Below are 27,800 nucleotides of genomic sequence, written 5' to 3' on the forward strand. Positions count from 1 at the left end.
CTTTAACTTGGTTTAAGGAGCCATTTGGCGCCTAGCATATATGAGTTTCGAACACTGTTCCATGTGTTCTGATTCTCTCCCTATCCTCTTCTTCTGTAGAGAAACAGTGAGCACTTGATCCCACGGTCCCCTCAGATAGGTCCACCTGCCATGGAATACTTTGGACTTCTGAGAGGAGTTTGATATAGCAAGAGGGGTGGTGGAAGAGGTGATGGTAACATTTTGTTGCACATCACCTTGGATATGCTCAAGTAGCTTTTAGATTCCAGATTGTGAACTAGATCCATGCCAGCCTGTCCTCAGTAACCAGAAAAGTGGGGGAGGGGAAAGATTTCAAATAACCACTGAAATGGAAACATTCAAACTTATTATGTCCATTTCCAAGGTGCCGAAGCTACAAGCTTCTAGCTCTCAAAATAATATAGTCTGTTGTGTGTATATATGATATTACTAAGGTGCACAAAACACATGTTCATTGTTTTCCTGAATAGATTAATGTTAATAAGGACAAAAATACATAGTAAAGCCAATAGCTATTTTTTAAAAAAATAACTAGTTTCAGACTAACTCTGAGAAACTTAAATTTGTGTGTGCGTGTTGTGTGTATTCAATGCATGAAGAAATACAACTTTCAGAGCTGCCAACATTATATGCACATTAAAACCTAACATACCCCAACAATCCTTTTCATAGCATCCAGTTTGGCAGAATCTTTGCTGCTTTCCAACATTTGCTTCAAATCTTCATTTCTATAAAAGGAAGAGAAATAATGAGTTGTCACTTGTATCACAACCTACTAATGAGGATACAAAAAAGTGTTCCAACATGCCCCAGAACTTCAAATTTTGCAACAATGCTGCTAATTGTTTTTTATAGAGGGAGGATGCTGGAAATTAAAATGTTGCATAAATATATCCATATATCCATCAGGATGGGGAGGGGACTGAGAAGGCATAAATAAAAATAACATGTTCTGAAGGCTGAGGATAATCAAGTTAAGTAGCAGTATGGGAGGAACATTTTGTTTGGGGTGTCTAGCTACTGGAATCATTTCATAGAAAATCTCATACTAACAATCAAACACTTTATGAATTGTAATTGCTATTGATTTTACCAAATGTGGCAATCAAAGTTTGGCTTAAAAATATACACAAGAGTATAATGGTGGTGGAGACCTAACTCCAAGTTAGCATTTTTCAAGACACGGACTGGCTTAATTTTTACAATGTTTCCAAAGAAAATGTGAAAGAAAGAACAATGAATTGTCTCAATGTGGCAACTGTGGGTAATTTTTTTCTTCTTCATCTAGGTACACACTGAGATAGCTGAAGTTCATAAGATATAGTATGTGGGAAGCCTTCTCTCTTTTTAGTAACATAAAATAAGTTGAAAATACCCTTTAATGTGAGTCTATGTAACATTTAGACAATCACTGTTGCACTCACATATTAACAGAAAAAAGAGATACTACTGGGGAGGGAAGAAGGTGACAGGAAGAGGTTTTTTTAAACTGTCAATCCCTTCTTCACCGAGGAAACAAGGCCATGTCCCTCTAAGAACATATAGTGGTACATTTATTTAGGCCAGGATCCAAAGACTTAGTTTAGGCTGAAATTTTATACACTTACTGGCCTGAGTAGATGTGTACATAATTCTTCTCTTAGAGACCAAAGACTTGCATGAGTTTGTTTAAAAACAAAACTTCCCTCATCCCCTAATTTCCTTAACATTCTGTGAAGTTTCTCACTTTTAAATGAAATTTACCATGTGGGACTGCTATATGAAAAGCTCAAATATATTTCCTGCAACTTGTTCAAGGTGTCAGATCTTTTAGGATTCTGCCTACTCTGTTTAGAAAGTATTCCAGGTACTATCCCAAATCAGTTAGCCCACTGTAAGAATAGATGAACAAATGCTACACACAATTAGGAGGCCAGTTTGCTATTACATTTATGTTTGAGCTGATTTCGCCTCTGCATATCATCATCAATGAGATAAGAAGTACGAAAAATGCAGGAATTATCACTTCATTAAAAATTGTGGCATTTTCTATGTTATCCTTAAAAAGCATTTAAAAAAAATTTGTAAGATTTAGAACAACAGAATATGAATTGCTACTTCAAACAAATTCTTGCCTAAAAATAAAGGAATTAATTTAGCTTGTACTAAACAGCACTTCAGTGCTGATCTAAGCCTCTTGGTGACGTGCTCAATTAAATAAGGAGGAGTTATTTTTAGTGCACAATAACAGTACATTGTTACGGCTCAGATAGTTAAAATATAACATTCACAGTATAATATTGATTATTAGTCATTCTGCACTGTATGAAAAGTAGATCACAAAAGACAGGTGAGCAACAGGAAGTTTACCAATACTTACAAAACAAGGTTTTCCTCACATGGCTCAAAAGTACTAGTAATCCCACTCTCTTCTATACTAGGATCTGGTTTTAAGGTAACGTCTAGGGATGCTGCTTTTTCAAGAATAAATCTAATATTGCAACTAGAACTACTCATTTTAGCCAACGAAGAGTCTTGCTCCACTTCTTCTAACTCAGAAAAAAAGAATTAAGTGCACTGGTAACCAGACCTACTTATCAGGATCAAGATTGCAGTGTGGTTTGAAAAAACCTATGAGGTAACAGGATACCCACTCCCTTCACTTGAAGAAAATGCCTACTGTATAAAAGGTCATTTCCTTTTACAGAAATACATCTTACCAGCCAACTTCAACAAACAATCTTATTATATTGCCTGCTTGCTTTAGCTTAACAAGAATTATGGAACATACCAGGAATTTTATAAAGCTGAAAAAATGAAATCACATGCAACAGATCCCTCATAATGTCTATGCTGAATTCTAAAAATCAATGCAAAATTATATGATTTTGGTCTTGTTTCCGAAGCCTCTTTATAAATATTACCTTTCTGACAAAGGGCCAAACTAAACAAAAATTAGATTTCAGGTTCTCTTCATAGTTGAAGACCTAATTTACACTGGATTGGAAGCCATTTGAATTCTAAAAAGTTGCTATATGCAAGGTGTTGGAGATGAAATTGGTGTAGGAGATGAGAGACTAGATAGGTATGGATAAGTAGAAGTTTGGAGTCCAGTGCAACTTAAAAGTAGGATGAAGAAAAGTAGGATCAGAAACCAAAGAGGTAAAGTATTCCAAGGGATCTGCATGGCAAAGTAGCCATGAAGACTGAAAACAACTTGATTACTTGTTGTCTCTTTGTATTTTCCAGACACATAAGCCAAACAATATCTAGCTTTATTAATGATACTCTCCTTAAAATAATTAATTAATTAATTTAGAACGTAAACAGTGGAGAATGTAGCCAAACATGTATGCAGTAGAGCAGTGGTTCTGAACTTCGGTCCATTTAACCGAAGGTGTCCAAAACACTATTCACAAAACAAAAAACTAAGAGATATCAAAATTTTCAAAAGGAGTTCTGCAGTACTTAGCTAATTGGGAACCACTGCAGTATAGGACATTCTCATTAGAAGTGTCCTAATTTTGGAATTCCCTCCACTCTGAAATAAGGTTGGCACTGACCATTACATGTTTTCAGTGTCAATTGAAAAACCCACCTATTCATCTCACTGGCATGCAGACAACACTCAGCTCCCTCACTTTTTTCTATCAAAATGCACAAAATTATGAACATCCTAAATGAGGGATTCATGCAGCAATGAAATGGATGAGCTTGAATAAACAGACTCAACCCAGACATGGCAGTGGCTGGTGTGTGCACTCAAGTAAATGGTAGTCAAGCAGCTCTGGGAGGAACTGCACTTTAAATATGGGTCATAAATTATTTTATGCTATTTCTTTGCAAAGAAAGGATCCCTCCCTGTTATTGTTTGTTTTAATTATTATTGAAAGCCGTCCAAGGGATGTTTGTTGATGTGTGGCTATATAAATATAATAAATAGTAAGAACAGTGAAAGCTTTGAGACCATTGGTCCATTTAGCTCAGTAATGTCAACACTGTGTGGCAGCAGCTCTCTAGGGTTTCAGGCAGGAATCCTTCCAAGTCCTACCTGGAGATTAAACCTGGGGCCTTTTGCATGCAAAACATCTGCTCTAGAGGAGGAGAAACCTAGAGAAGGCTGTGGCCTACCTCCCTGCTCCCTTCCCAGTATTAACCATAGCACTAGGTTCACAGTTGAACTAACTATAGTCAGTAACACAGCTTTCACTTGGACAAGTGAAACCAATCACCTGTCTCCTTGATCTTCGCCCATCCTGGCTAATAAAAGTGAGCCGGGAAGGGCTGGGCAATGGGCTCTGTGGGGTGTTGAATGCTTCCCTCTGTGAGGGAGCCTTCTCAAACCCACTGAAAGAGGCAGTCATTAAACCGCTTCTTAAAAAAACATCTTTAGGCCTGGCCAATATGCCAACTATTGCCCAGTCTCAAATCTTCCATTCTTGGGCAAGCATGCCTGTGGGATGTGGACCATTCGGAACCCTTCCATTCAGGATTCAGGCCTCATCATGGGACTGAAACTGCCTAGGTCGCACTGGTTGATGATCTCCAGCGGGATAGGGACAAAGGTGAAAGCTGTTTCCTAGTTCTGCTGGACCTCTCAGCGGCCTTTGATACAATCAACCATAACATCGTTCTAGACCATGGGTAGGCAAACTAAGGCCCAGGGGCCGGATGTGGCCCAACTGCCTTCTAAATCGGCTCGTGGACGGTCCGGGAATCAGCGTGTTTTTACATGAGTAGAGTGCGTCCTTTTATTTAAAACTCATCTCTGGGTTATTTGTGGGGCATAGGAATTTGTTCATTATTATTTTTTTCAAAATATAGTCCAGCCCCCCATTAAGGTCTGAGGGACAGTGGACTGGCCCCCTGCCCAAAAAGTTTGCTGACCCCTGTTCTAGACCATCTAGAGCAGCCTTTCTCAACCTGTGGGTCGCCAGATGTTGTTGAACTACAACTCCCATCACCCCTAGCTAGCAAGGCCAGAGCTCAGGGATGATGGGAGTTGTAGTCCAACAAAATCTGGGGACCCACAAGTTGAGAACCGCTGGTCTAGAGGAACTGAGAGCTGGAGGCACTGTTATACAGTGGTCCCACTCCTTCCTCCTGGGTTATGTTCAAAAAGTGGAGGTGGGGATGAATGTTCAGACCCCTGGGCTTGTGGGGTGCGTCATGGTTCCGTCCTCTCATCAATGCTTTTAAACATCTACATGAAGCTGCTGGGAGAGATCATCGGGGGCTTGGGCTGGGTGTCCATCAGTATGCGGATGATACCCAGCTCTACCTCTTTTTCAAATCGGAACCAGTGAAGGCGGTGAAGGTCCTATGCGAGTGCCTGAAGGCAGTTGGAGGATGGATGGCAGCTAACAGAATGAGGTTGAATCCTGACAAGACACAAGTACTGTTTTTTTGGGGGGGCAGGGTGTGGGGGACTCCCTGATCCTGAATGGGGCAACTGTCCCTCTGAAGGAGCAGCTGCGCAACCTGGGAGTCATTTTGGACTCACAGCTGTCCATGGAGGCACAGGTCAGTTCTGTGTCCAGGGCAGCTGTTTATCAGCTCCATCTGGTACGCAGACTGAGACCCTACCTGCCCGTGGACTGTCTTGCCAGAGTGATGCATGCTCTAGTTATCTCCCACTTGGACTACTGCAACACATTCTACGTGGGACTACCTTTGAAGGTGACCCGGAAACTACAACTAATCCAGAATGTGGCAGCTAGACTGGTGACTGGGAGCGGCCGCCGAGACCATACACTGGCTCCCAGTACGTTTCCGAGTGCAATTCAAAGTGTTGGTGCTGACTTTTAAAGCCCTAACAGCCTCGGCACTATCTACCTGAAGGAGCGTCTCCACCCACATCGTTCAGCCCAGACACTGAGATCCAGCTCTGAGGGCCTTCTTGTGGTTTCCGCACTATGAGAAGTGAAGCTACAGTGAACCAGGCAGAGGGCCTTCTTGGTAGTGCAGTGCACCCTGTGAAATGCCCTCCCATCAGATGTCAAAGAAATAAACAACTATATGACGTTTAGAAGACATCTGAAGGCAACCCTATTTAGGGAAGTTTTTTATGTCTGATGTTTTAATATATTTTTAATCTTTTGTTGGAAGCCACCCAGAGTGGCTGGGGAAACCCAGCCAGATAGGCGGGGTATAAATTATTCATTCATTCATTTATGTATTTATTTATTTATATTATTATTATTATTAGCCTTGCTAGCAAAACTTAGCTACAGTAGAATAATGATTAGGATTGGGGCATATTCAAGCCTAAACTCTGGTTATTATATTGGCAGTGTTATTACTGCCAAAGGCTCCATGCCTTTCTGGTATTTCTCTTTAAACCCAGACATTCCCTTTGTGAAACTAAGCTACTAAAAATGGCACCAACTGACCACAAGTCAGCACAGAAACAATTAATTTCAATGAACATTTGTACGTTCAACTATTTTCTAAATGTTAGGCATGTCAAAAGAATGTCACAACCAGCACAGGGAATTTTCACTAACAGACCTGGAGAATCACAGTGTTATTTACATCTTTTACACTTACTGCACTAAAACTATTTCCCCACACCCCAAATAAGGTCTGGCATTTTATTTATGCAATAAAAATAGCATTCTGCCAAAGTATTGATAGCTTGCAGCAATGCTGCACAGATTAAACAAAGCATGATTCTAAACTTATAAAATATAATTAATGCCATCCCTCACCCTTGGGATATGCCCCAGTGTGTACATTTTCAAAACATATTCACAATGTGTATAAAATATTTCAAGCTGCAAAGCACACTTTCTGCCATCACTTTATACCACAGCTGTTTGAGTGACATCTTGTGGCATGATTCCGACATTACCATATTCAGCACTAACAAATTTATTTTATTTATATATTTTATTGGCTTTCCATCTCACCTTTCTAAAATATACAGATGGCAACCTATAAATGTTAGAACAGTAAAACAGAGCCCTAAGAACAAAACCAGCAGCAGTAACCATTGTAAGCTGCTGCTCATCCTTAAACATTCTAAACATCCTTCAGAAATACAAATTTAGAGAGACATGCCTTTTTAGGGAGACCCTTCAGAATTCTTGGTGCCACAGCGGATGAGGTTGCATCTATGAGACCCACTTGCCACCTGTGGTGCACCAGAGATACTGGAAAAAGGCCTCTAAAGTGCAACAGAGCTCCTGGAGAAGGAGAGTAACTCTGGTTCCAGATTATTTAAGACTTTAAAAATAAAAATAAAAACATTGCTTCAAACTGGACCTGGAAGCAAATTTTAGCAAGAGAAACAGATAAAAGTTTTTAGTGAGATAAGATGTGCCATGTAGGCAGCCATATTCTGAATCAGCTGAATTTTCCAAATTGGCACCAAGGGCAGGCCATTATATAGAACATATTATAGTAATTTAAACCGGAAGTGACTAGAGGTCTGGCTGTCCCAGGAAAAGATACAGCTAGTATATAAGACACAGCTGGAAAAAGGCATTATTGGCCACTAGCACCACCTGGGCATCAATCTCAAGAACTGCTGCAGCCTTATCCAATATAGGATGCCCACTCCAAAATTACCAGAACCCCTAAGAAACAGTACCGTATTTCTCGCCCTATAGGACGCACTTTTTCCCCTCCAAAAATGAAGAGGAAATGTGGGTGCGTCCTATGGGGCGAATACAGGCTTTCGCTGAAGTCTGGAGAGCGAGAGGCTGGATTATCCTCAGCGAGGAGGGAACATAGCAAACAAAAAGTAGAGAAAACATACGGAGATAAAACAGTATTTTGTTGATTAAGATAGAAAAACTAAAAGTAGTAACTTGCAAACCAGGTCCATCAATTCAAGTTATACTTTTTTTTATAAAGAAAATGTATTTTTATGGATTCGCTTCTTGTACAGGGGGGGTGGGGAGGACCAGCATACTATAACTTACAATCACAGGTGAGAGATTAGTATCCCAGATATTCTTCAACACTAGGAGGAAAAGTTATTATAATCTATTATAAACTATTATTGGCAATCACTCAACCAATTAACAGGTTGACAGCTAATCATAGGTATCCAACAACACTTACATATAACAGCATGCAAATTATTTTTGTGTTATGTGTACTCTGGAAATCTGTGCTTGAAGAGGAAAACACAGTTCCAAAACATGCAAATATTTTTTACACAAATAATTGGTCGAAGAAACAGAAATCATTGTTTCTAGAGAATAATAAAGGTGCTAGAACTCAAAGCAGATCTGTTTAACTACCAGATTTAGGCCTGCACAATAGAACGTCATCCTATCCTCCTTTCCCCCACCCCCAAGATCTGCTCTGGAGGCTCCACCCTGCCCACTCCTTCTAGTGTTTTAAGAAGGGGGTCAGCTTCTTCCAACAGGCCCTTTTCAAAGGGTTTTATGAGAGCCCAACTCTTTCCCATCTAAGCCCTCATAGGCTCAAACAGAAGGGGGTATCTTAAAGGAAAGAGGGTTGTCTTAAAGTTTTCACAAGTCTCTCCATGGTCCTCTTTTAAATCTTCAATATCAGGAGTTTAAAATAGGAGGGGACATCATGTGACAGACGGGAGGCATTCCCACAATGCCAGCACAGCCAAAAAGGTTCACTACTCCTCCTCCTCTAAAAAAACACTTAAGTACTACAGTATCCAAGACTTGTTGGATAAGTAACTGTTACTGCCTTCAACAGCTCTTCTGCCTTTCCCATCCAGAAGAGGAGCTTCCATCCCTTGCTGGTTAGTTGCTTGTCCCCTCTCCCCTCAACAGCAAATGAGTGCTGCTAATACAAGGGTACATGGGGGGAGGAGGCCAGGTGGATACTTAAAACCCACCACTATGTTTTGAGGCCCCATCTTTTGATTGGCGGGCCGGCAGTGACGTAGAATGGGAGGTTTAGCTTAGTGGTAGTGCCCCTTTGAGAGAAGGGGCAATGGTAACAGGAGGCAGAGCAGAACTGCTGGGCTATGCGGAGACTGTGACACAGCACAGGCTCAGCGGAGACATGGTGTGCGGCCAGCTGATGGGTGGGTGGGACTTGGCAACACCTCTCTTCCCAGAGCTCCTTGGTGACTGCTGAGCAGGGGGTGGCTGCCTGCAAGGAATTGCAGGGGGTCAGGTTAGTTGACTCTCAGGGACCCCCTTCTAATTCTACAGATCCCTCTCTTCAGTTAACCACTGACCTAAAGGACCGTGATGTTCCTGTATCATAAGCAACATCACTTGCAAGTTTGCGCCACAGATTTTTCTAAGATAAACAGGTGGTATAAGCCTATACACACTGGACTCCATGAGTGACATCCAGTGATACCCACCCACATGTGCCATGGACGTCAGCTTGCAATGGGTCTTCTGGTTTATATTCTGCCCCTCTAGCACCCTGCGCTTCCCTAAAATATGCTCTGGAGGGTCCCCATATCCCCTGAAGTAGATTTTGTGTGTGGAAGAAGAAAGGAAGGGAAAACCTCACTGAATGAGCAGGTGCCTACTCATATGATGTTGGAATGCCAGTGCATACACATTGACCTATGCACTGCTGGGGTTGGTCCTTAGAGTCCCTTTCAACTCTACAGTTCTGTGATTCTATTATCTAATCCAGGTTTCCTCAAACTTGGCCCTCCAGATGTTTTTGGCCTACAACTCCCATGATCCCTAGCTAGCAGGACCAGTGGTCAGGGATGATGGGAATTGTACTCTCAAAACATATGGAGGGCTGAGGTTGAGGAAGCCTGATCTAATCCATGGACATGGAGGCACAATGTGGACAATCCTAGTTCCTCGATACATTAGGATTGTCCAGTTAGAACCTCATCTGAGACACACCTTAATACTACCCACACATCAGATCACAGGCATTTTCTATCATTTTATACTATTTGCTAATATTGTGCCACAGTTTTAGACTCAGATTGGACCACGCAGATTTATTAGCTCAAAAATTCATTAAGGACTTACTTTATAGGATATTCCATCCAAACCATTCATCCTTTCTGGCTTGTGTGCCTAATGAAACTGGCATACTACTATAGTAGGAGGCACAGTGCCATACTAACAGATGGCCCTGATGGTAAACATGCCAATGAACCAGTATATGCATCACATATAAATATCAGGGCTAGACTACTCTAAAATAAATCCAATCATTTATTTCTATACATTTCCGTTACTTTTAAATAAGATATGTATGCCCAGTGTGCACTAAACTAAAGGATTCTATATATAAATCCTGTATTACAACAGAAGTAAGTTATTCAGTCTCTTTCAGCATTAAACTCAGGAATCAGTATTGTACTGAAACACCATCTTCAATCCATTCTCAGCAAAGAAGCCATTTGCAAAACTCAAAGGCAGTTTGCTATCCTGCTGCATTTGCTAGTACACATGTACTCTGAAAAGGAAAAAGGCTCCAATAAATTACAATCACATTTTGTTTGGCAGGAATCTAGTCTAAAGATGCAAATTCATGAAGTTGAACACTATTCTTCTAAATTTTGCCATCTGTTGAAATGTTCACATATTCTACCTACCACTATGCACTTTCCATATAATATGCCTCCAAATTTTGACATTTGGTTAAAGATTTCATTTTTACTGTTGCTGTTAAGATGCAGTTTCCAAAGGTAAGGAACAGAAAGGCTTTTTATAAAATTCACACATTTAAATATGACAGAACACGCTTAATTTGGAATCAGAGTAGTAACTGCTGGCAAGAATAAACACTCTTGTATGAGAAACATTCCAAAATATCTGTAAAATCAGAAAATCATTCCACCTTAAATGATCTGAACATTAAAATATTTTGTACGTCTCTTCCTAAAGATATTCCAATCAAATAAACTTTACATGAAGGATCAGTATGAGTTATTGACATCTGGATCTTTTATCAAGCTTGTGGTTCTTGGTTTAAATGGCCAGATTACATCTTGATTAAGGGAACTTCTATCAATACTATTCAGACATTAAAACGAATTTTCAATTCTATCAAGAGATCTGAACCATTGCTTTCTCATCATATCACTCTACCCTCAGGTGAACAAGCCTTGCTATTCATTTCTGTGTTCCTGACATGGTTGGTCTAGTTCTAGCAATCAAAGTATTTGTTAGAAGTACTGCATACTGAATAGTTTGATGACGTTCTTCAACTCTGCTTCAAGTTCTAGAAACACTCTTACTTTTCAATGCAATTCAATTCAATCATTACACACTTATCTTCAAGGATGTAGGGCAGCAATTGACAACCTTTTAGGCCTGTGGACATATTTATAATTTTGAGTGTATACCATGGCATCACCTTCTCTGGATGCTTCTTCTGTCCCCGCAGACAGAAAGTGCACACACTACTTTGCTTTTCCCAAAGGGTATGGGTAAAAGTCAGATTCAGCAGAATTAAAACAGTTCCTCTTGGCACAGAGTTCCCCCAAAACAGCATCACTGATAGACAGCACAGAAAAGAAAACAACCACCCTACAGATTTGGTGCTTGGATGGAATCTTGGCTCCAATGATTTTTGCACAGGATGGCAACTAAACCACAACAAATTACCCAACATATATATATGAACACAGAGGTGACCAATAATTTGATGACATTTTTAGGGGATCCCATGTAAAAATTATGAGTATCCATAACTTGGAACTGTATTTCTGCACCATGGTCTGTGAATTTTATGTTTCGGTCATTGATGCATAAACAGATATGAACCATGATTTGATGATGTCTGGGGAGGGAACCCATGAAAAAGCATGCAATTTAATGATAATTCATTTTACTGGATCTCAGTTTGCATGTGTATGTGCACATGTGGCCCTTCTGTCACTCCGTTCTCTCTGTCTCTGTCAACTCCTAAGGCACCCCACTTTCTCTCCCCCCCCCCAGTAGGGCTGGGCAATATCTGGTTTTCACCATTGTAATATATCACAAGCTAAACATTGAGCTATACCAATATATCACAATGTCTGAAATAAGGATGGAGCTATGTAGATGCATTGGCTGGCTTCGTGGATATTTCCGCATTGTGATTTTTGCTGGCACCTGCTCTTGTGATTCGCTGCCCCCTGCAGGAGGCAGGGGAGAGCTGAGCCAGCCATTATAGGGGCTGCAGGAATTGAGAGAAACATGGGCTTGCTTCAGTTTTCCAACATTGTGATTTCTGCATATTGTGTGTGCGCACGCATATCATGATACACTTGAATTTGTTTTACTCTGGATTGTTTTATTTGATGTTTTAATGTGTTGTAAACTGCTCTGAGAGATTTTGTTTAAAATATAAAGCGGTATAGAAACGAAATGGATCATAATTTTAAAAGTCACTGGGGTGGGGTGGGGTGGGGAATGGCACAGAGGCATTCTGTTGCGGCAAACGTAACCTAGATTTAAGGTGCCATTTGGGAATTAGCTTATACATCTGAGTTTCTAACACTGGAAGCTAGGCTGGGTAGAGGCTACCCAGTCAGTTAGTCCCAATTGCCTTAGGCCATGGGTAGGCAAACTAAGGCCCGGGGGCTGGATCCAGCTCAATTCCCTTCTAAATCCAGCCCGCGGGCGGTCCAGGAATCAGTGTGTTTCACATGAGTAGAATACGTCCTTTTATTTAAAATGCATCTCTGGGTTATTTGCGGAGCATAGGAATTTGTTCACACCCCCCCCCAAATATAGTCCGCCCCCCCCACAAGGTCTGAGGGACAGTGGACCGGCCCACTGATGAAAATGTTTTCTGACCCCTGCCTTAGGCCCTCTCCCTCAAAAGCCAGGTGTAGAGTTGTAGCCAATCTGAGCTGGGTGATGGACCTCACCTTACAACAGCAGATCCTTCCTGTTGAGTAGGAACTCATGAATTTGCCATGAGTTCTGCGAACAAGGTCAGAAGGGAGCTACTACAATAATCTCCCCTGGAGCGGATCTGACTCACGTGAGAAATCTCTGGATTAGGACCATGGGCGTAAAGGTATATAAAAGCCCCACCCAGCCATGTCAGGGTATCCATGCCCATTGCTCCTTGGGTCCTGAACCAGGAGAACACCACCTTTCCATTTTCTGGACTAGCAACAATGTCCACTCTTGGAAGGCCAAAGCAATCCACTATTTGCTAGAACATCTATGGATGAAGGATCCACTCTGTCTGCAGGTGGCTGACCCAGTCTGCTCAAGTGTTGGGGGCACCCGCTACGTGCTCTGCTGATAGGGATTCTAGACACTGTTCCACCCAGGAGAGGAGGCTGGTTGCCTCTAGCATGAGAGCCTGTGACTTGCTTTCACCTTCTTTACATATATATGCCTTGGTGGCAATGCTGTTGGAAAGGATCAGACTGTGCTTGCCCTCCACCACCCTCTCAGAGTGGAAGAGGGCCAGTCTGAGTGCTCCGAGTTCCAACCAACTTATGAGTTATTTGGCTTCCTCCTTGGATCAGGTTTCTTGGACATACTGATCTTCTTTGTGGGGTCCACACACCAAGAGGGTCGCATCTGTCATTATCTGCACCCATGGCTGCACCCTGAAGGAGTGTCCCCTTTCTAAAGCCAGGGAAATCCACCACCTGAGGACCCTAATGGGCCTGTAGGAAGTGGGAGAACATGGGGACTGCAGGTTGGCCCCAGAGCCTGACCTAGCCAGGTGAGTCACTCTGGGGTAAATGGCAGCATCCTTGGGGGGGGGGAGAGGCATGAGCAGTTGCCCACCCTTCCTTTCATGCTTACCAACACTTCTGGGAGCACTGCAGCTTCTAGGACAGGCCATTGCAGGTCCCCCATTACCTCTGTGGTCAAAGGACTCACTGTTGGGAACAGGGAGATCGCAGGTCCCCTTGCATGGGTGGTCTGGTTTCTCAGCCAATGAGTCCTCAGAGAGCTCCCCAATAGTAGTCAAATAACTGAAACTGAGCTATCAGCAATCTAAAATTAAGTTACAATAAGCATTTCATTTTAAATTCTGTTTCACAATACAATCTAAAATTGCCTTGAAAGATCATAATGACTAAGGTGTGCTTTTTTAAAAAAAATCTTCTCTATAAACTCCAAAGTTTCAGAAGCAAATGTTTCACTTGCAACAGTGCCTCTTTGAAAATGCCAAATTGCAATGATACATTTTATTGGATATAAAGAAAGGAAACAACTAGATTACGAACAACAAGCAACACAATTACGTTTTAACCACACTTCCCAATTTACAGAATGTAATGAAATCTTATTTGGTAATTAAATGCCAACTTAAACAAGATTGCCAATACAGATTACATAACAAATGAATTGTGAGACTGCATGTGCCTCCTGCTGTAAAAGCTCTTCAAGACCTTAGATTTACCTGCAAGATCTGCCAACTCAAAATGGCATTTTTGAGAACTTTCAACCTATACAATATTCCAATTCCATGTTCTTCAGTAATCAAGTTTATTAACGGCTCATCTCATCTCAATTTATCATATAAACCATAGGGCCACATTAGATATTCTTCTTACAAAGTATTAAGGGCCAAACTAAATATAAAATTAACACAACTTGTTTGGAATGCCATGATTTTTTTAAGAAAATAAACAGCAGCTTTGGGGTAGTGGGGGAGAAAAATCAGGACCAAAACCAAGGCAGGGTTGTTTTTTAAAGCACTTCAATAAATTTGAACGTGAACACACATACACAAAGCTGCTTTCATTGGATGGCAGATTCTTTCTTGATGCAAATAGTAGCTGGGAGGGGAGATTTTTATCAGAACTACAGTGTGGAAGGAATAGGCTGGAAAACCCTCCCTCTTTGCTGCAATCCCAATTCTGACTTGCTTCTCCCATATCTGCTATATAAAGTTAAAGGAGGACACAATGCTGTTTAACAAAGTGTGTCTAGCCCCAGGCCTACACTTCTGGATGGTTGGCAGCAAGCTATCAAATTATGTTTTGAGAATTACATTAACTTACCGTACATTTACTAATTTTAATCTTTTTTACTGGTGTTAGGTATTTTACTAAACTGGACTTTTTAGCATTATGGTTGGTTCTGTTAGTGAATATTTTAGTGTTATTTTTTGTGTTTCTACTTCTGTATATTTAGGGAGTGTTAGGATTCTCTAATAAAGAAACAAACACCCAATTTGTGTTATTAGCAAATAAAATGTAAACCACAATACCTGTTCACTAGTTAAAGTTAAGACACTGGTGCTGACACTACAAGATGAGCATCTCTTTGTCGTAAAAATAATTTCTCACTTTTATGGATACATGATTCAAAGTAACTTGCCATGCCACAGAAGACTGAAAATAGGCAGTACTATGTCTGAGAGGTAAAATAAATAATGGCACACAAACAGCATACTGTAGGTAGGAGACTAGTTAGAAGTGAAAGCAGATTAGGGTTTATGTTTCCACTTCTGTGAAAGCAAGGCACTGTGAACATGACACATTACTACATAAGACTTATTCCCAAGGCACATGTTCAGGTCTGTATGTGTAAAGCAGCAAAGGAAGGAACCCTATCAAAAGAGAAAGCTAACAAAATTACTCAATTACATGATTTAAATTAAGTATAAATAATTCTGTTCTATTATACATCTAGGTTTATAAATGGTTTGAACTTCAACTTTAAAAAGTATTTTCTTCTGTTTTATTTAAATAAATTAACAGCACTGACTAGCAACCTTATTGAACTCAAAACCTTTCTAACTTACAATGTTTCAAGAGTATAGACTAATCACTCACTTGTACGCACACATGCACACGAAGTAGTATTATCAAGCTATAACCAGCAAAATTAGATATTCTACATGTGGCACTTGTTTTTACTGGAAAATGTATTGTGTTAAGTTACAAATAGCAGAATTTATGATTTATTAATATTAAGTCTTCTAAATAAAGGGTTCCCAGTACAATTTATTTCAATTTTAACATTTGTTAAAACAATGGACACTTGAAGACCATTAAGAGGCTATCCAAGATCTCGTGGGAACAGAGCACCACATAATGAAATTTAAAAGGGGAGGAAGCATATTGTCACCTCCGCCCCATCAACAAATATGAAATGTTACCAATATTGGCAAGCTGAAACGGCAATATAAAGAGTCCATGGGCCAGTATGAGCGGTAATATGAAATAATACCCCCTTCATCAAGCATGAATCAAAGGTTTATCCAGTCTCTCCACTGTGGCCAACCCAACTTAACTGAAGAATCAAAAATAACCTTGTGATCCAATCCCACCCTCAACATAACTTCCGCCAGTGTCTCCCTGATTTCAAAGCTATCAGTGTCTCCAGGAGCACAAGAGTTTGAATGTTTACACAGAAGGAAATCGCTACCAACCTCGCTGTGACTTACTCCCTCGTGCGTTTAGGATTGCAGCATAAAGTGCATAAAACTGAAAGGAGGGGTCCCTGAGGCGTTTCGCATGCTGCTCTCAAGGGGCACTTCTCCTTACAGTCATTTACTACTTCCCTTGCATTGATATGCTGTATACAACTTTTTACCACGTTAGTAGGAAGAATTCGGACTGCTCCCTTACTCCACAATTCAAGGCATAAAAAGAAAATCCGAAGCAGCCGTGTTGATCTGCAAGGAAAAAACAACTGAGCTCTGAAAGCAACCGCAAGGCAGTAACTTTATTAGGGACCAACTCCCAACGTCACACAAAGTCGCAGAGCAACTCATAACGGCACAACCCCCGCTTTGCAGTAAGTTTCACAAAGAACAGTATTCAGGACCCCGAAGTTGTTAAGAGGATTTGGGGTGGGGAAGCGAGGGGAAGAGAGACCCACGGGCGGCTGAGCGTCTGGTCTCTTCGAAGGAAGCAGCGCCTGCACTTACTTCCCTGAGGAGAGGAAGCCCAGCCCCCGGCCGCCCCAGCCGCGCCTCACCCCGCCTCCGGCCGTTCCTTACTTACTTCTTGGTGTCGCTGCTGAAGAGCCCGAAGGCCGTCGAGGCAGAGGAGGAGGCGGCGGTGGGCGTCGCTTCCTGGCCCACCTCGGGCTGAGTGTCCCCGGCCTGCTCGTTGTAGCCGACATTGTTGGTCGACATGCCCGCGCGCCGTTGTTACTACTACTACTACTACCACAACTACTCCCCCCGCCTCCGGTTCCCTCGCGATCCGTCTCTTCCCCGGAAGCTGAAGGAAGAGCGGCTGCCGGAGGATAGTCACGTGGTCGCCGAGAGAGGCGGGGAAGAGCGGCCTAGGGGAACTTTCTCCGGCCTGCCTCCAGGCGCCGCCGTTGCCACGGCAACGAGGCCCTTCACGCCCGAAATCTTCCGGCCCGCAGTCACGAGAAAAACCTCCTGCTCGCGACTTCCCGAAGGCGCGCCTTACCCCCCCCCCCACCGCAAGTCACGAGGACACGGAGAAGCCGTTGAGCGATGCCACGTCACCCGCTAAGCGGTTGGTCTCGTGCGCGTACTTGGCGCCACGTATGCGAAGCTAAGCTTTCCTTACGGCCGGGGCCGGACCACCTTCGAGGCACCTCAGGCGGCAGAATCCTATTGCTTCTCCTCACTTCTCTAGTGATGTGGGGGCTGGAGAAGTGAGGAGAAGCGGAAGCAGCAGCAGTTTCTGGTGGGAGGGTCCCCCTACCATGGGAGAAGCGGCTTCTGGCGAGATTTCACCAAAACCTGGAAGTCAGCAAAGCAGGGCAAAAGGTGCCCCCGGTGGGGCTGGAGAAATTATCTGCTACTGCCAGAGATGTGAGGAGAAGCGGCGTCGTACAGCAGCGGGCCCACCAGTGTGCCTCATGATATGATTCAGGAGTGACCAAATTGAGAAGACTAAAGGTCCCTGTTCCTTTCCTAGGTGATCTAGCTGCACAGACACACAAAGAGAGAAAGCAACTAGAGGGTTGTTGAGAAGGCCAGTATATTTTAAATGGACAAAGGAGGGTTGGACAGCTTTCCAAAAATTGTACTATGTTATTCCATACAAAAACCATACTAAAAAAACCAAAAACCCTAAGCACTGCTATACTCAGGAACATAAGCATCAGCAGAACAGTCACTGTTTCCTGTACCTGGACAAGCTGGGAGGGGAGAAGAAATCAATGTTCAGAAAAACCCAAAATTACATATACAGTGGTACCTCTGGTTATGTACTTAATTCGTTCCAGAGGTCCGTTCTTAACCTGAAACTGTTCTTAAACTCAAGCACCACTTTCGCTAATGGGGCCTCCTGCTGCTGCCGCATCGCCAGAGCACGATTTCTGTTCTCATCCTGAAGCAAAGTTCTTAACCCGAGGTAATATTTCTGCATTAGCGGAGTCTGTAACCTGAAGCATCTGTAACCCGAGGTACCACTGTAAATGGTGGGCACAATTCAAACATCTGCAAACACCATCAAACACATACCTACCTCGCATAGGAGACACCTTGATTAGCAAGGGAAACACCTTGAAGGAGGTTTTCACAGGGTGAGGCTCATCCATTGCAGCAGGCAAAAATATTTCTCTATAACAAGGCCTTTGGCTGATTAAACAATAGGCTTTTTAATGTATTGGGGGGGGGGTATTGGTTTGTTGGTTTTGTTATGTATTTTGTGTTCTCATTTTGTATCTTTATGTTGTGAACTGCTCTGTGATCTTTGGATGAAGGGCTGTATACGGTTTAAATAAATAGATAAATACTGTGAAACTTCTGTTCATCAATTTTCATTTATCAATTTCTGTTGTTTTACTGTTGTTTTATTAAGCTTTTTTGTGGGGGTTTTCTTGCAAACCATCCTGCAATAATTTATTTCCTGAATGCTCAGGTTGTTGCCTTATTATGTAGGTACCAGCATACTTTTTAGTGTTAACTTTCACAGTACAGTATTGTCACTGCATATTTGTTTGGTGCCCTCTTGTGGTTCAGATTGTGAATTACAAAGTTAACCTTATTTGTAATTTTATTACAGTATGTAAAGGAAGTGGCAGCCTGATCTTATTCATGTTCACTTGTAAGTAAGCCCCACTAAGTTAATTTGAAGTGTGTGTGTGTGTCTCACACAAACTTGCAATTGTTATCCATATATTTTTTGTTTCATTAATTATGCAACAGAAAAAGGGTCACTTCCGGTCAGTATCCAGTATTGCTTCTGAAATATAATTGACCTTCACACTGGCATTGCAGGTTCCATTTTTCCTAAATTTAATATTTATTATTCCCGGTTAGTAAGAAATAAAACTTTGTTAGTGGAACATTTGCACTCCAATTTCTTATCAGTTGTTCAGTGGTTCTCATCTAATTAACCACAGAAGCCCCTTGGGACACTCTATTAAGAGAGTGGAATCCAGGAGTATTTGCAAACTATAAACCTTCTTCCCTCCCAGAACAGGTTGTCTGCCTAATTCTAGGACATGGGAATCACCCACACACATCCATCTTATCAGGACTCAGCTGCTGGGGGGCAGGGCGGTTGCACGTATGCAGCCCATCACAGTTCCCAGGCATGGGTCCAACACCTTCATAGCCTTTCCTGATTCAAATGAAATAGACAGCTAGAGCTGCATTATTAATGTGCTGGTGACACAGTGCTCCAGATCCTTAGATGACTGCTTCCAATGGTTTCATACAAATAAATGTTAAATAGCATAGGACTCCACAGCCCAAAAACTAGGAGCCAAGTAAGGTAAAGGTAAAGGTACCCCTGCCCGTACGGGCCAGTCTTGACAGACTCTGGGGTTGTGCGCCCATCTCACTCAAGAGGCCAGGGGCCAGCGCTGTCCGGAGACACTTCCAGGTCACGTGGCCAGTGTGACAAAGCTGCATCTGGCGAGCCAGAGCCGCACACGGAAACGCCGTTTACCTTCCCGCTGGTAAGCGGTCCCTATTTATCTACTTGCACCCGGAGGTGCTTTCGAACTGCTAGGTTGGCAGGCGCTGGGACCGAGCAGCGGGAGCGCACCCCGCCGCAGGGATTCGAACCGCCGACCTTTCGATCGGCAAGTCCTGGTGCTGAGGCTTTAACCCACAGCGCCAAGTAAAAGTGCCCTAAATGCTACTTTCTGGCACTGATCCTTCAGGTAGGAACAGAGCTCTGAAAAACAGTATCTCAGCTTCAACCTTCCCGAGTCATTCCTGAAGAGTACTGTATTGGGCAGCGTCCAACACCACCCTTTCAGCCATCTTGCCCAGGAAGTAAAGATTTAGAGTCTGAGCAGATCCAGAGAGGGCCTCTTCAGGAGTCACCACATCCTGCCTCTTTCAGGGTAGTGGGCATAAGTCCCACATGTAGTGTTGTGTTGACCCTTCCCTGGACCTATTCAGTCAATCACCTCCTGGAGTTTATCAGCCATGATGGACAGAAATAGAGAGCATGCTGCTACCCCGACTTCTACAAGTGTCCTGCAGGCTGCAACTAGTTGGTGCTTGAAGGCCCTCCAATGGACCTGCACTAATTGTGACATAAAGTTTGGCACAGAGCCAAGTGATTTTACCCTTTGCAAATCTCTTAACAGCAGGCTTTTGAGTGGTCCCTATCAGCTAATTTACCATACTAAAAAGCTCTGCTGGACAATTCACTAAAAACACAATTGAAACAGAGAAGTATGCACTCTTTTTGCCACTGCCACTGTCACATGCATTGTGGTTGTACTTGTGTTTGATCAAATTCATATTGGGACTTATCCCACCTGTGCTCCAATCATCAGCCAGCCCACTTCATTGTTGCTCAGGGAGCATATACCAAAAGGTAGCTTTCTGATTATAATGTTAATACCATGCCTCTGTGAAATAAAAGCTCATTGAGCTATCAATGCATATCTGAAGTGGAAAAATATCAAAAGGTTGGTTAATAGAACAGTTATGGTGTTAAAACATGGTATGAAATATATATCTTAAGAGCACTAGCTGTTCACATGTACAGATTCTATGCATTTGTTTCTGATAAAGCATCAGAAATGTATTATGGTATTCATAGGAATCATGCCTGTAGAGATGGAGAGTAGGACACATTTTTTCTATTTCATTATTGTAGAAAGGGCCATCTATTGATCAGTTATTTACTCTTGCTAGATATTGAAAACACTTTCTAATAAATTCTAATTAAATCTTTTTGTTAATTAAATCTTAATTTTCTAATTAAATCTTTATCGACCTGTCTCCTGGTTGCAAATAGTGGCTTCTTGTACCTTGGTATAAATGGAAAGCATTTCACTCGCAGCCTGATCCTGTGCTGAGTTAGGTGCCTTGGTTTCCATGGGTATGAGGTGCTAAGTCTGCCCAGGATGGGGCTGTCAGTCTGTTGCCATGTCTAGCACTCTGAGCCCTCAAGGAAATGGCAATGCACAAAAGGGACATGGGTCAAGAGTTTGACAGCAGCATAGATTCATAATTGGCTTTACTTGTTTATTATGCAGTGCAATTATAATCTGAGCTGTCTCTTGTGGAATTCTTACTGAGAGGGAAATTATGTAGAAGATTTTGCAGCATTAATAAAGAGTAGCATGATTCATTTGTTTAAGATCAGACAATTAAAAAGGCAACAATAGAAATGTCAACAGAACAACAAAATGTGTAATCTTGTATGGGTGTTTGCCTTGGAAACAGACAAAGGCTTTATTGGCATGCTTGAATCCATAATATCTAGATATTTCCCCTTGACCTAGTTCGCATAATCCAAATCAAAAGTGTCATGATATATTTACAATAGAGAGGGAAGCTTAGCTCTTCAGTATTCATTCATATAAGCCTTCAGTAATATACATTCAGGCATTCTCCGTTTCAGTGTCAATTAAACAATTACACTTAACATATATTTATCATAAACACCTAGGTGGTCGCTATTGGAAAAAGGATGCTAGACTAGAAGCATCCTCCTAATTCAACCAGATTATTTATTTCATTCACAAACAAGGGAAAATTCTGTTTGGTGAACTGAAAGTAATGAGATGCAGAAAATGGCACAAGGTACAACACATTTCAGATGTGTTGCAGGGCAGGAAAAAGTAAGATTAGTTTTCTAAGTAAAACATGAATGCTAAGGGTAACTACAAACTGTCTGCTCTGTGATGGCCAATCAAACTACCTGCATGGTAAACTGGCTGCTTGTTACCATTCCTCAGATGTGTCAGTGTGACACCATTCCACCTCCTAGCTGAAAACTGCATACAACTAGCTCCCTCAGATCAGTTGCCCTATTGTGAGTCTACAAGCAGCCTCTTGGCTCTCTGTGGTAACCCAGTAATGAAGAGGGGAAAAGGTGCAGAAAGGATACAGTCCAGAAACCAATAACATTTTGCAGAGAGTGAAACACTTAACTTATTTGCCCTAGTGTAAAATCTTTTCTAATATTTGATCATTCATAAATGGTTTCTGGATGGAATGTAACAAATTGTCTGAGAATCAGATCTGTAAGCATTTGCTACACTCAAGTGCGCTTGTATATGAACGAGGTGAAAAGGCCAATAAATTATTTTCTTGGCAGATCAAGGATGAGGAATTTGAGAGATCTATTTTGGAAACAACACTAGGTACACAGATGGTAATTTCAGACTAGCAGAAAATTAATCAAGCTCTTTTGTCACAGAGTCCTCGTACAGTTTGCCTCAGTGCAGTGTCCATACAGGGCTCAGTCGTGGGAGCTTGAAGCTTTCAGACATGCAAGTTGGTGCTTTTGTAATGCGGTTTCTCTTCTCGGCTTTGAAAGGAAATAGAAATTTATCTGTTCTAAAGGTCAGAGAGCTCTTTCAAAGCTTTTGCTTTCATAGGTGATGCGAGGGAAAAACTGACTAGCACAAAACCACATAGTAAGAAAAGTATTGTATGTAAACCGTAAGTATTTTTAAACTACAAAAAATAGGAAACATATTAATGCAGAGATTGACCCTCAAACTTGAGTATCTTATTTCACCAGTCACAAAGAGCATCAAACTTTTAGATTTTTTCACAAGGATTCCTAATGCAAATGCACACAAGCACGCACACACACTGGAAAAGATTAGCCATCTTAAATGTGCAATGGTGAGAATGCTGCCATCTACGCCAGGCATCCCCAACCTTCGGCCCTCCAGATGTTTTGGACTACAATTCCCATCATCCCTGACCACTGGTCCTGTTAGCTAGGGATCATGGGAGTTGTAGGCCAAAACACCTGGAAGGCCGCAGGTTGGGGATGCCTGATCTAGGCTGTCAAGGTCAAAGTGTTATGTAATGTCATCTAGAGTCTGTCAAGGATGGGGGGGGGGAGAGAGAAACAAGAGAAAATGGAAAAAGATTAAGTGCTCTTTCACACATGAAGCCAATGTGAGGAGGCATAGCTCAATGACAGAGTGTCTGCTTTGCATGCAGAAGATCTCCCGTTCAATCTCCAGGTAGGTCTGAAAATGTCCCCTATCTGAAATCCATTAGAGCCACCACTATCAATCAGGGTGGACAAATACTGAGCTGAATGGACCAGTGATCTGACTTCCTGTGTTCCAATATTCCAAACTTAACCAAATGTGAGACTGCAGTCATATATCAGCTTTGTAGAACAATATCATTGGTGTGTTTTTCACAAAAGCAAACTCCTCTTTTCTGACTAATGTTAACTAAAAATCCACTTTATCATTCTTGGATTGCAGGTGTGTTTACTTTGATGACATGCAGTAGCAGTATGGTGAAACTAACGTATCAGACAAAATCTTAGCTTGAAATTCTTTGCCACAATTGTGCTTTTGACTCTGTATTAATCTGAACTGATCAGGTTTACTAAATGTCTTTCCCAAAGGGAAGACTTCAGAGTAATTAAAACACATTCTAAAGATTTAGTAACAAACAGGGTGAAGTCAAATGGCAGGTTGAATAATAATAATAATAATAATAATAATAATAATAATAATATTAATAATAATAATAATAATAATAATAACTATTTATTTATTTATACCCCGCCCATCTTGCTGGGCCTCCCCAGACACTCTGGGCGGCTTCTAAAAGAATATTAAAACACTATAATACATCAAACATTAAAAGCTTCCCGAAACAGGGCTGCCTTCAGATGTCTTCTAAAAGCCTGGTAGTTGTTGTTCTCTTTGACATCTGGTGGGAGGGTGTTCCACAGGGAAGGTGCCACTACCAAGAAGGCCCTCTGCCTGGTTCCCTGTAACTTGGCTTCTCGCAGCGAGGGAACCGTCAGAAGGCCCTCGGTGCTGGACCTCAGTGTCTGGGTAGAACGATGGGGGTGGAGACGCTCCTTCAGGTATACTGGACCAAGTCCATTTCCATTGAACCCAGGTGAAGCTATGCACTACTCCAATTAACCCAAACAAACAGGTTTAAAACCCCTGTGGATTTCAGGAGCATTGTTACTTGGTTAACAGAGTGGCTAGAAGTCACCAGAACAGCTACTTCCCACGGTTCCTGATTTAGTGCTGTAGTTTGCAATCAGGGTCATGGGATACAGTTTGGGGAACAGTATTATTATATTTAGAGTTTCAATTTCTTATTTCACGATGTAATAGTTTACTATATATTTAACAAACAGTACATACTGTTTTATTGTAAATAGAACTTCTAAGTGGTTTACAAAAATAAACATTAAAATTTTCGGTTAAAAACAGGAACAAAAAAAATCAAAATAGAATTACAAGCAAGTTTAAGATAAAAACAGATAAAAACAGATGTTGACTTCCATGTGCTGGGAAAGGCTTGCCTGAATTTTTCTTTCTGTAATTCCAACTGTGAGCACCAGAGGTAGATGTTTTCACAGAAAACATTAAAATTAACTTCACTTAATAATCACTGCTTACTGCCACTATTAACATTTCCCAGTTTATACTTTATGAACAGGAATATAGTCTGGCATTTACCTCTAAGACTGAAATCTCATATACTGTATTCACTAAACCAGGAATAGACAAGTGTAACATAAGATTGTATTATTAAGTCCTTAACTTAGAAACATAGATTTGTATCGTTGGAAGAGACCAATCTCCTGCAATGCTCGAAGTTTTTGCCCAACATGGGGTTTGAATCCATGATCCTGAGATTAAGAGTCTCATGCTCTAATAACTGAGCTATTCCAACAATTAATGCTATTAGTGATACATGACCACCATAGTCATCCCCTATAAAGACCAAAAAACTAACTCTAGCAGGAATGCAATCCCCAACACATAACTGCACACATGGTTATTTTTATTGAGCTTTTCTTCTACACACAAAAAATGAAGAGAGTGAGGCCAGAGTAACAAGATGAATCTGCAGAAATGTAGTTGTTGGCTGCTAGATGGGACTGGTGAGAGTTGTAACCTTGTTATGTACTGAGTCGAATAGGATCCAAACTGCAGCAGTCTGATTGGTCCTAGAACAATAGGCTCCAAAAGGCAGCAGTCTGATTGGTCCTAGAACAATAGGCTCCAAAAGGCAGCAGTCTGATTGGTCCTAGAACAATGCAGCAGTATGATTGGTTAGCAGGAACCACCCAATCATGCTCCAGATAGAAGTGAATCCACAACCTGATTGGCTTACAGTAGAATTCCGGAATTAGCCAATCATGTGCAGCCCATTGTGTAAATAATGTATATAAAGCAGATACTCTGAGGGGACATTCATTCATTCCTCCTCACCACTATGAGCTGAATAAAGAGCATGAAATCACTTTGCGACTCTGAGTATATTTCAAACCTATAATACATGGAAGCGCTTTTACCAATAAATAGTTTATCCTAATGTTCAATAGACATCTAGCCTCCTTTACATTGAGCTCATTAGATCTGGGCCCTCATTACAACAGCCACTTGTTGAAGAACTCAGGTTGCAGTTTCTATCCACAGCTTCAATGTTCAAATCAGCACACTATATAGGCAAAATGCAATTCTGTGGCACAGCATACCTGCACATGGCTGCACAAGCAAAGACATAGACCTAGCAATGACATGGCCCCTGAAACACTGTTCCAAGGGAAAGGGGTGGGCACAACAAAGTGCAGCAACTGGTTCTGCTTCTTAGACTGGGCATACAACCATCTGCTCACGCCTGCACTGGTGTCTCCATGACAGGCAATGGACGAAGTGTTATTGCCTCATTAAAAGCTGATGGAACAGGCGGGGCAACAATCTCCTCTGGAGAGGTGGGACTGTACTTGGTTTCTGACAACTCCAGAGGTGGAGTTGTGGTGCGATAGGCGAGCCAGAACCAGCTGCTGGCAGCTACAGTGGTGGAGCCTGTGCCTTGTACTGTGGGGATTGATGGGGAGATGGGACAAAGCGAGGGAAATTCCACATACACCCACCCACAGGATCTTCCCCAGGATCTCCTAACCCAGATAGAAACCTTCCCAGCCCACTGGATCCCTCCCCAGTGTCATCTGTCTTGACTCAGCATTGGACACTATTCCAGATCCAACAGGTATGGAGAAAAAGTTGCACTTGTTAACTGCTTCTATCAATGCAGCTTAGAGTGGCATTAGAGATTTTCCCCTACTAGCACTACACTGCTGACCCAGGTTCTGCTTGCGATCAACTGCAATCTACGGTAGATAGCTCTACGGTAGATAGTACTACTGCTAGGCCAGGAATTTCTCCATCCCATGCCTGTGCATTTTTGTCTTTTGCCTAAATGGAGAGTTTTGCCGTTGTTCCTGTGGAATTTCATTTTGTTAGTTTCATCACAGTTTTCCATTCCATCAAGCTTGATGAGGACTTCGAGGAGTTTTGCAACCAGCTATGAATCCTCATGACAGTATTATAATCGAGCCAGCATTTAGCCAGTTTGCTAATCAAAATATCATGGGGAACTTTGTCAAATGTTCTGCTGAAATCAAGATAAATTACATCCACAGCAGAGAGAGCACTATTCTATGACACTAGTCTATGAATGTTTACTTAAAAGGAAGTCATCTGTCTCTTCCACATATTTTGCCACTTCATAGCCTTGCAATCTGCCTAATATAACCTATTATTTATTGGCCTTATCATCTGCTCAATATAAAATAGCTGAAATCTTCTCCTAGATCAGATAAACTAAATAGTTCAGTTTGCGTCATGTGGCGTATCATGAAACATTCTTACAGCTATTTTCTGCATTTTATTTTTCCTTACTAGCTTTTATTGTACTCAAATAAAATAAGTGGAAAATGTAGTAGAGTCAGCCAGTAAAACTTATGCTTCTGTTCAAAACAAGCACATGGTTGGAAGAGTTTAATTTCACCAGAGACATTTTATAATATTTATGCAGTTCTTTGTTTGCTGCATTTCATGTGCAAAAACAAATACCTAAGTAGCTTTTACTACAGGAAAAGAGAGCAAATGAGGACACACATAAACGACACATTTCACCAGGTTTAATGGGGTGAGCAATCCTAACAACAAGGTTATTTTGTTCTGACCCTCCATTTCCAATTTGGGATGTAGATGTAATATGGTCCACTCATATAAGGCAGTCACATGGGTTCCACTTCACTGGAATACCTGAGTATTGTCACACACAATAAAGTACCTTCTTAGAACTTAGATCAAGGGTAGGCAACCTAAGGCCCGTGGGCCGGATGTGGCCCAATTGCCTTCTCAATCCGGCCTGCAGACGGTTCGGGAATCAGCGTGTTTTTACATGAGTAGAATGTGTCCTTTTATTTAAAATGCACCTCTGGTATATTTGTGGGGCCTGCCTGGTGTTTTTACATGAGTAGAATGTGTGCTTTTATTTAAAATGCATCTTTGGGTTATTTGTGGGGCATAGGAATTTGTTCATTTTTTCTCTCTCCAAAATATAGTACGGCCCCCCACAAGGTCTGAGAAAGGGTGGACTGGCCCATGGCTGAAAAAGGTTGCTGATCCCTGACTTAGATAAAAAAACCAACAAAGATAGCTAAAGAATTTGTTGCTTGAGGCAGTGATGTAGGAGAACACCTTCATTAAGCAGGAGTTACTGTGTGGTTTTTTTCAGCTTCTCTCCTG

The 27,800-nt window shown here is 41.7% G+C and overlaps 1 protein-coding gene and 2 long non-coding RNA genes across 5 annotated transcripts in view; 2 read left to right on the forward strand and 1 right to left on the reverse strand.

The window, feature by feature from the left end:
- Positions 1–27,800, reverse strand: part of AP3B1 (adaptor related protein complex 3 subunit beta 1) — a 145,456-nt gene that overhangs the window by 114,461 nt on the left and 3,195 nt on the right. The window contains exons 1-2 of one of the 3 annotated variants that reach the window (XM_081929343.1): positions 16,850–17,263; positions 674–749 (exon numbers count right to left, since the gene is read on the reverse strand). In XM_081929343.1, coding sequence (XP_081785469.1) covers positions 674–749; positions 16,850–16,983 — 210 coding nt within the window. In that variant the 5' untranslated portion in view covers positions 16,984–17,263. Of the gene's footprint in view, positions 1–673; positions 750–16,436; positions 16,455–16,849; positions 17,264–27,800 lie in introns of those variants that run through there. The other 2 variants (XM_081929345.1, XM_081929344.1) reach the window with 2 other exon arrangements.
- The window catches only part of LOC309379919, a 281,744-nt gene that overhangs the window by 16,536 nt on the left and 237,408 nt on the right, over positions 1–27,800 (forward strand). The window lies entirely within an intron of this gene.
- LOC309380390 lies at positions 19,259–20,989 on the forward strand. Its single transcript, XR_014172902.1, has 2 exons — positions 19,259–19,547; positions 19,905–20,989. It is a non-coding gene; the product is annotated as an uncharacterized lncRNA (long non-coding RNA).

Source organism: Podarcis melisellensis, assembly GCF_964234715.1.
Source record: "Podarcis melisellensis genome assembly, chromosome: 11".
NCBI classification, from domain to species: Eukaryota; Metazoa; Chordata; class Lepidosauria; order Squamata; family Lacertidae; genus Podarcis; species Podarcis melisellensis.